At 34.7% G+C, this 10,426-nt stretch overlaps 1 protein-coding gene and 1 pseudogene across 1 annotated transcript; both read left to right on the top strand.

The window, feature by feature from the left end:
• Window positions 1-284: 284 nt before the first annotated feature.
• Window positions 285-1,886, top strand: LOC120214933 (uncharacterized protein At4g06744-like). Its single transcript, XM_039212735.1, has one exon. The coding sequence runs from the start codon at window positions 298-300 to the stop codon at window positions 1,849-1,851; it is 1,554 nt and encodes a 517-aa protein (XP_039068666.1). The 5' UTR covers window positions 285-297; the 3' UTR covers window positions 1,852-1,886.
• A 1,859-nt stretch (window positions 1,887-3,745) lies between these two features.
• Window positions 3,746-4,781, top strand: LOC120215037 (annotated as a pseudogene).
• Window positions 4,782-10,426: the final 5,645 nt, after the last annotated feature.

Here is a 10,426-nt window from a genome sequence, read left to right as displayed (position 1 = left end):
TATGAATGTTATCATTAATAGTAACGATAACAAATAGTAGACAGAAATTGATCATTAATGACGACGTAATGTCTACATTAAAATCAAAATTAAAATTTAATATTATAATTAAAACGTTTTAAAATTCAGAGATAATATCAATGAACACTGTAAAGTTAAGTGACATTGGTACTTTACACTGTTGTTTTTTCCCTCGAGTAACATGTTTTTCGACCTTGACTTTTCTCGGTCATGGCTACTACTTTCTGGTTTTTAAACACCATTTCTCGTTTATCTCGGGAAGAGAAAGAAAAAACAATGCCTACCCTTTCTTTATCTGCTGCAATTTTGTTGTTTTCAACCATTTTTCATCCATTTTTGGTTCACCGGGCTGCTAGTTATGATGATCCATTGATTGGAACAAGCAGGGAAACCTTCGAAACAATCATCGCCGGCGGTGGCGGTGGTCATTGGGAAGCTCCTCCTCCTTCTCCTTACAATTACGGCTACCGTCCACCACCACCTCCCCCACCTGTACCAAATTGTCAACCTCCCCCCCCACCAACTCCGCCGCCGCCTCCACCACCACCTCCACCACCACCTCCTGAACCAAAATGTACACTACCACCTCCACCTCCTCCCCCACCTGTACCAAAATGTCAACTTCCCCCACCACCACCTCTGCCGCCGCCGCCTCCACCACCATGTAAGCACCCCACAAAGAGTGGCTGCTTCGAAAACGAGCGACTCAAAAAATCCCACAAGGTTATCCAAAAGTTCCGGAAAAAAATCCGAGACGACGCCAACAGCAGAAAATACATAAACACATGGCGAGGCAGCGACGTCTGTAAATACAAAGGCTTCTATTGTGAGACTCGTCCAGACGTGAACGAAAAAGCCATCGCAGCGGTCGACTTCAACGGCGCCGGATTAGCTGGAAACGACGGTTCCCTTCCCCTCGACGGTTTCATCGACGAGTTACACGACATAACCATCTTCCACGCCAACTCCAACAACTTTACCGGCACGGTTCGTCCCGGTGTCTCCAAGATCAAATACTTATACGAACTCGACCTCAGCAACAACGACTTGTCGGGTGATTTCCCCATGGAAGTCCTTCAAGCCAAAAACTTAACCTTCTTGGACTTAAGGTTCAACTCCATTAAAGGTACGGTTCCACAACAAGTGTTTGATCTAGACCTCGATGTACTTTTCATCAACAACAACAACTTCCAACAAAAACTACCCGAGAATCTCGGCGATACACCGGTTTTATACCTCACATTCGCAAACAACAAGTTCACCGGTCCGATCCCGACGAGCATCGGTAAAGCTTCCAACTTACTCGAAGTGCTTTTCCTCAACAATCAGCTTACAGGATGTTTGCCATACGAGATCGGTAACCTGAGTCAAGCCACCGTGTTCGATGTCGGCACCAATAAGCTAATCGGACCGATCCCGCACTCGTTCGGCTGCTTGAAAAGCATCGAGCTACTCAACTTGGCTAACAATAAGTTGTCTGGGGAAGTACCCGAAATCGTGTGTAAACTCCATAAGCTTCAAAATTTATCCTTGTCGAACAACTACTTCACCCAGGTTGGCCCTGCTTGTAGGGACTTGATATCGAAGAAGATACTCGATGTTCGAAACAACTGCATCTTGGACTTGCCGGATCAAAGATCGAAAGCCGAGTGTGCTGCATTTTTTTCGAGAATATTGCATTGCGATCGGAAGGATTCGTTCAAGTGGATTCCATGCATGAAAGGTGGTGATTATAATTCGAGTTCGAGAGTGAAATCGGGGCAAGAATCAATGGATTCTTCTTCCCCATCTCCGAGAACTTATAGCACACTTATCCCTCACCGGCTGTAAATCGGTGGTGGGTTCTATGGTTGTTTATATGTTTTATGTTACAGTTCTTTGGTAATGATACTATATTGCCGAACTGCAATGTATTGAAGCTTTGTTAAAGAATCATGGTTTGTAATTTGTAAGAATCCTTTGTATTTCAATGTTGGTTAAGTTGTAGGATATTTGTACTAAGGTGTTTGAAAATCTATGTCTAACCAAAACAAAGAAAAAGTGCTATCAAAATCAAAACGAAATTATTATTTTATATTAAAGATGTAAATTTATAAAATTTTAAAGGTAGATAAAAATAAATTTTTAATAAAAAGTACAAATAAAATATATAATAAATTAAAATTTTTACGAGGTAATCATCTCCGCCTGTCCCTCAATCCATCTCTGATCAAAATCACATGATAATTTATCTAGCTTGGTCCACTCGACCCGACCCGAAAATAAAGAATCATTCACCCGAGATCCGACCCTATCAAAATAAGATTTTATCTGATCCGAATCCGACCCGATATATAATTTAAAAATTTGACCCGAAATAATAATAAAAATATTATTTTTATACAATGAAATCGGTGACTTAATTGAAAAAAAATATATATATATAGAGGTATTATTGTAATTATTCTTAAATATATAAGATAAAATTATATATTTTCGGGTCGGGTTATATATTTTTCACCCTAAACCCGACTCGACTCGAACATCATATTTAAAAAAACTGACCCGACCCGACATGAACCCGAAATTTAAAAAAAAAACTGACATAATCAGGTCGAGTTGAGTCGGTACTCATCGAATTTGAGTCTAATGTCCATCCCTAGTCACTGTTGATCAGGGACGGACGCACTTATTGTGATAGTGAGCTTCCAAAGGTGAAACTGGAGGTAGCTATTTAAAAGTGAGCACACCATTTATGTTGCTGTTGAAAGCCCCTTTCTACTCAAATTCTTTCCTTATATTTCAATTTTTTTATAATTATTTATATTTAATTTATTAATAGATTAATTTAAAACATATATTATAAAACAAAAATTCTTGTCATAGACGACTTTCGTACTAACAATAATTTTTTTACTCCGATTTCTAAAATAAACTTATATAAATACTTGTTATCCTCGATGGAGTTTACCCTAAATTTCCGAAAATATTATTATTTCCATCAGTTTTATTATTATCGGACGTTTTATTGATTTTGTTATTTTTTTCTACAGGTTCTGTTATTGTTGTACACTTTACCGAAAATGTTAAAAAATATTGATGTTTTAGGTAGAAATAATAATGTTTTAGGTAATTTTTTACTCGTTTTGTTAATTAAATAATAACAAAATCGGTTTTTTTAGTTATATATTAAGGGTGCCGCACTGTAAAACTTCCCACGGAATCAAAATCGAACATCAAGTAAAATTTTGAAGAACAATGTCTAATTTATTTAATATTTAAATCTATAGAGACTTAAATTGTTAATAGATAAAAAAAATGTAAGACATGTCCCGGTACTAACTAGATATGATTATGGGTCAAGTTGACTTTTTAACTAACCCGAATCAGACTCGAATATTATATCGCATCCATCCAACATTCAAATCAAAATGAATTTAAGGAGATTCATATTAACCTGAAATTATCTCTAAAAATAGAGAACTAAACACAAACCCGATAGAAAATAAAAAAGAAAAACTCATTTTTATTCAATAAAAATAGAGCTAATTGAAAAAAATAGAAAAAAAAACATTATAGTAATTATTTCTAAAAATGTCAACTGCAACATGTTTTCCCTTGACCTTTCCTCTCACCTCAATCGATGGAAAATTTAATTTTCTTCGACAAAGTGTTCACTTACACTTCCATTTATTTTCTATTCCTTCCATTTCTCCTCTTAGTACTACGCCGGAATGATACCGATATGAGCCCAATAGGGTCACCGTTAACATCACCGGCACCGCCACCGGGTGTCGCGACGCAACGATTGTTCTTCAAAGACCGGAGACTTGCCGTTGTTTACCCCATAATCCAAGCATTCAAGACAACGATCACCGAAGATCCACTTAACATAACGGGGAACTGGGTCGGGTCGGACATATGCAGCTACACGGGCTTTTACTGTGATAACCCACCCGACAATGTATCCGCCATCGCCGTCGCCGGCATTGACTTCAACGGGTTTCACTTAGCAGCCCTTACACTCGAAGGTTTCATCGATAACCTCCCCGACCTCGCCATCTTCCATGCGAACTCAAACAAGTTCTCGGGCACCGTACCGGATTTCTCGAAGGTCAGATATTTTTACGAGCTGGACATAAGCAACAACGGCTTCTCCGGCACGTTTCCGACGACAGTCATCGGCATAAAAGACTCATCGTTTCTAGACATCCGTTTTAACTCCTTCGCCGGAGATTTTCAACCAACCACTCGAAGTACTCTTCATTAACAACAACGATTTCACCGCCAAACTACCGGAAAACTTCGGTTCGACACCGGTTCTTTACCTCACATTGGCGAACAACCACTTAACCGGTCCGATCCCGCGAAGCATCGGCAACCTTAACTCGACATTGATAGAGGTTTTACTGCTGAACAACAAATTATCAGGCTGTCTCCCTTTCGAACTAGGGTTTTTAAAAGAACTCAAAGTGTTCGATGTGGAGAGAAACCTGTTAACCGGACCATTGCCCTGCTCCTTGTCGTGCTTGGATTAAATCGAGCTGCTCAACTTTGCTAATAATCTACTGTACTGAGAAGCACCGGAGGAACTGTGTGCGGTTACAAACTTGGTGAACTTGTCGCTTTCGGATAATTTCTTCACCAAAGTAGGCCCAGTTTGCAGAAAGCTGATAAAAAGCGGTGTTCTTGACGTGAGACAGAACTGTATCCCCGGTCTTCCGGACCAGAAGTCGTTGCAGGAATGTGCAGACTGCAGAGTTCTACCTGAAGTACATTAGGTTGTGTCCGTACCCTGCGACGTATAAAATCATTATGTAGACACCCGTTTTTGTCCGGGTCTTTTTTGTATATTATTATTATCGTTATTTTAATTATTATTATTAGCGTTATTATTATTATTTTATTTACATATTACATTCTGTTTCCAGGCCCAGTACAAAGATTCCGGAGCCCAACACCAAAGCCCAATATGCTAATCCAATCATTAAACCTGGACTCTACCCACTGGACTGTGACCTAACCCGATGTGGCCCGTTTGGGGAAAACCCTAAACACATTAGGGTTTTAACCCTAACTCATCAGCCAGCCAGCCAGCCGCCTCTGGCTATTTAGCTTCCCCAGCCTTGCGTGGTCTTCACCGGTCACTCCCGAGCCGAGTGAGCCGCCGCTGGTGATTTCTCGAGTCACTGCCAATCTCTCCAGTCCATCCGTCATCCACAGTGACCCTCAACAGTGAGATAGCAGAGAAATCAATTAAAAATTAAAAAAAAATCCAAGCAAATCTAATCGAATCCAAGAGATGACAACATGAGTGTAGGGATATCATTCCCTACGAACTCAACCATCCATCAGTTAGAAGATATCAACACATGCATCAATAAAAAAAAGGAACCGAATAAAAAGAAAAAAATGGAGATCCATTCGAACCACAACCGAGAAGAAAAAAAAGAGGAGTAGGAGAGGATAATACCTTCATCGGAGGAGTGCCGGAAAGCCAAGTGGTCGCCGGAGTTCAAAGCTTTCGAGAGGTATAATCTTAGATCTAGGGTTGTTAGGTGGTTTTTAGATGAAAATGGTTTAGGTTTCGGGTAAAGGAAGGTGAGGAGATGCTTTTGGGACCATCTGGTCCCTCCGGCCGCCGTGCCAGCAGTCGTGCGTCGCTGCTTGCTACCGCAAGCTCAGCCGGGTCCCTCTCTCCGATGAGAGGAGTTTAAGAGATTTTTGAATCTCTCTCTCCTCTCTATTTTGATAAGAAATGAGAAATGGGGATGAATGGGTAAGCAAGCCCGATTTTGGGCCTTATACATCATTAGTGAAACGACGTAGTTTCACAGGGGGCCTTATGTGTATTTTAGCTTGCGGGGTAACTACAATCTAGGTCCTTCCTCATCTGTAATTTTTTATTTTGGCCATTAATGGAAATGCATTCTATTTTAATTTCAAGCTCTCATGTTTCATATTTCTATTTTAGTCCTTATTATGTGTTATATTATTTATTTATTTATTGCTAATGTTCGACTCTGGTTTTTATATTCGTAAATGTTTCATTTTCGTCCCTGTCTAGTTATTATGCATTTTTGCTAATCTTTCGGATTCTGTCTTATATTTTTGTTTTATTTTATTTTAATCCCCATTTGTAACTGCAATTATTATGAGAATATTTGAATGCGGTCATAGCATTCATGCAAGTTCACATTCTAGTCCATGTTTGTTTGTGTTTATTATTTATGGTGTTTTGACTTCTGCTTCAATGTTTATAGAACACTCATTTGGTCCTTGAATAAAGTTTAGAATATAAAGACTTAAATCCTATAGGTTTAATTTTATTTTATTTTTAGTCATTATATGTTGATTCTGAAACATCTATGTTTATGGGTTTATTACACATCTAGACTTTTATTACTTTATTTTTGTGGTTTGGTCCTATCCTTAGTTTTACTTTAATCTTAATTAATCAGGTGCACTACAATTTGATTATCTCTAAATATGGTTTTGTATTCTCTTGTAGATTGCTTGCGTTTGTTTATATTTTCGTTTATTGTTTGTATCTATGATATTATATTTGCATGCATGTATGTATTTTACAAATTTTGACCTTATATCTATTTATATCCATGTATATGATGTAAATTTAGTTTGATCTCATTTATTTATTTATTTATTTCATAAAGGACCCGTTAGTTAATGTTTTATTACATACTTGATTATAATATTTTGCAAATATTTTATCCTTTATATTTTATTAGGTATACGTGCATCTTATAAATTTTTCAATATATATATTCTAATTATTTTATGTTATATGTTAACTTGTTGCTCGGAAAATTTCAAGAACAATGATTTGTAGAATGGGCGTGGAAAGCATTGCTTGATCGAAGTATTGCTTGGTCGAAGTATTGCAATCCAATACGACATTCGAACCAAATAAGGACTTGAAATAAATTAATTGTATTTTGCTAATTATTAATTCATTCCATTTTAAACATTGCAAAGGTCTCTGAATAATAATTTATTTCATTTCATGTAAATTATCAATCTTCGTTCTACATTTTATATTCGATTCATTTTTTTTAATCAATTTATTTTGTTGTATGTAAACATCAATTTTATATATATATTCAATTCGTGTTTTGTCAAAGAGAGAATATTTTTTTTACGGATAAGAAATAGTCGAAATAGTTTTCCCGACGGAAGATTACTAATTTCGAGATTTCTTTTCGAATTAAAGAATTTTCTCTAATTAATTGATTCCAAGCAAATTAATTATATTTCAATAAATGGATCATATTTTAATTTTATATTTGATTCGTAATTTCCACCATTTACGACAACGTGTAAGCTACACAGTACCAATTTTGGGGCGTTGTGGGGGTGCTTACCCTTCCCCGCACGTAACCGACTCCCGAATCCATTTAAATGAATCTTCGGTAACGCAGACCGAATTTTGTCTTAAAAAATGATTTTTCTTAAAATTGTTTTAAAGACGTTTTTGGGTATTCGACCTACCTAGCTCAAAGGTCGATGGCGACTCTCATTCAATTAGTTCCAAATTAATTCCAAATCACCAAAATTTTCAAATTAAAGTCATAATCGTTTTTTAAAATAATATTTAATTGTTTTACTTAAAAAATGGTTATGACACATTCCTTGCAGGGATAATCCTTCATGGCACCATCATTTGGAAGGGACCAAAACCAAGACGATGACCAAGAACAAGAAAGCTCCGGTTACTTACAAAACTCTTTCCAGACACAAATTTTAAGGGTTTATATTTACAGATCGTAATTGTTTTTGATCTAACAATGTTTATTATCAAAGTTGGATTTTAAAAAATTTAAGACAAACGTGGATGTAAGTGTAACCGTATGTAGTTCGGGAATGCTGAATAAGCTGCCACCATGTACGGCTGTTATGATTTTGGCTATTGGAACTTGGAAGCACTCTCGTTGCTTGTTCTTATATACATAAAATAGTGAGTCAGATAAGGTTTTTCATCCACTTAAATTCGACTCGAGTATAATACTTCTTCAGTAGTCACTCAACCTAATTTAGGTTTATTAGATAAAATAGAAATTTAATCGAAAAATATATAAAGATGTGTATATTATAGGAATTATCCTAAAATATATAAATGTCAAATATATTATTATTTTTGAGTTTGTTAGAGTATTTTTCATCCTAAATTTGAATTCTACCTGAACCGAATCAAATCAAGATTCTCAAGAAAAAACCTGACCAATAGACAGCGACAGAGCCAAAATTAAATATTAACAGGGGTCAGAACTATTTAAAAAAAATAAAATTACTTATTAGGTATATTTCATACTCAAAATTCAATACGAACCAAACGACTTTAGTGATTAAGGGATTATTGTTATCGTTGAGGTCTCGCGTTTGAGCATTGCATATGTAAGGGTATGAGCGTTTATTGTAAAATGATTGAGTTTTTTTACATATAGTACCTTGTATTCACAACATATTTATATATATATAAACTCAAAATTCACAAGACAACGTCTAATTTGTATAATATTTAAATTTATATAAAGACTTAAATTGTTACTAGACCAAAAATTTGAGAAGATGAAGTTTGGTCTCTACTCAATTAAATATTTAATAAATTCTTATATTTTTTATTTTAAATATTTATTTTTACATGAACCAAAATACTATTAGACCAAAATTATATCAAATATACTAAAATTTTAACAGGAGTCGGGGCCCCAACAGAGCTTTGCCCCTGCCAATAGAGTCGAGACAAAATCTGTTGAATCCAGATAAAATGCTCATCCCTATTTATATATTATTTTGATATATTGATATTGTATAGTTTTATATGTTTATTATAAAATTTTTATGATGTGTTGTTATATATTTTATTGATAATTATAAATTTATATATCATTAATACATCAAATATTCATCTGTTTCCTTATAATGTGTCTTAATATTAATATTTTTATTACCTAATAATTGTAAAAGAATTATTTCAAAACTCAAAATTTATATTCAATTCTTTCTTATGATTCGACCCTTCGACATAAATTTTTTATCTTTATTGTCCTCTCTCTCTCTATCTATGATATTACATTTATATCATAGAAACGATTTTCTTAATTCGATTTACTGTGTTTATAATATTAAAATTTAAATTCTTTATTTTACTTAACATGTCATCCTACTAGACCTAGAGTTAAAATATTAATATTTTTTTTTATTTCGTTCTCTACTTCATGTTAGTGTCTGTATTATAAATGAAAATATTATTAATTTGTTACATTAAATTCAATCAAAAGTTTAATATTTGTATTATAAGTGAAAATATTATATAAATTATGAATTACTCAATATAATAATAAATATACATAGTTAATTAAAAAATATACATTATAGTTAGAGACAAAACCAGAATACCAACTTGTAGAATATATATATATATATATATATATATATATTATAATGTTTACAGGACAATTTACAATTATCCCATAAAATGAATAAATTTATTATATAATTTAAAGACAAAATAAATTATGTAAGTGGGCTTGGGCACCACGACCCCTCCCACTTGTAGAATATCTCCTTCACTACAATATATCACCTGATCATGTTATGTCATATTTTAAACTAATTTCACTACATTTTAGAAAAATAGTTATATTTTTAACTGTTATAAAATATCATTTTATTCATTTTCTAATGTATAAGAGTTTTTCTATTTTGCACGAACCAATTTACCTCAGTGGTTAAAGGAATCGTTATTGTTCCAAGAGGTTATGGGTTTGAGCGCTAGTAACTACAAAGGTGGTTGAGCGTCTATTATCAAATGGTTGAGAATATTTAGAATATATACTACTTTGTAAATCGCCTTTAGTTTAATAAAAAAAATTATACCTTTTCTAACTATAGAGAAAAAAATAATCAACCCTATAATACAGGGACGTGCACAAAACCTTTTGCCATGTTGTACACAGGGTCGTGGTTAGGTTGTCGGGGTCCTGTGCAAATTCTTATAAAGGGCCCCTATTTTTATACTTCTTAATGACAACAACTGATAGATATACTCGATTTCGGGCCCCTATTTTTATGCTTCTTAATGGCAACAACTGATAGATATACTCGATTCCGGGGCCCCTATTTTTATGCTTCTTAATGGCAACAACTGATAGATATACTCGATTTCGGGGCTCCTATTTTTATGCTTATTAATAGCAACAACTGATAGATATACTCGATTTCAGGGCCCTGCGCGATCGCCCACCTTGTACACCCTCAACCACGCCCCTGGTTGTACATGTGTGATTTTTATATGTTAGAGGAAATGAACAAGTTTAGGCATGAACGAACGTATGATTGTATGTTAGGGGTTAAATTTTAAAGATTTTAGGAGGAGATGAACTTATAAAATTATAGGAGGTGAAAT

The sequence above is a fragment of the Hibiscus syriacus genome, unplaced genomic scaffold (genome assembly GCF_006381635.1).
Source record: "Hibiscus syriacus cultivar Baekdansim isolate YM2019G1 unplaced genomic scaffold, ASM638163v2 tig00110109_pilon, whole genome shotgun sequence".
Classification (NCBI taxonomy): Eukaryota; Viridiplantae; Streptophyta; class Magnoliopsida; order Malvales; family Malvaceae; genus Hibiscus; species Hibiscus syriacus.
The sequence above is the reverse complement of the archived record's forward strand: the minus strand, read 5'-3'. Positions and strand labels throughout refer to the sequence as shown.

Coding starts and splice junctions, on each gene's coding strand:
- LOC120214933 (XM_039212735.1), top strand. CDS start 298: ATGCCTACCCTTTCTTTATCTGCTGCAATTTTGTTGTTTTCAACCATT.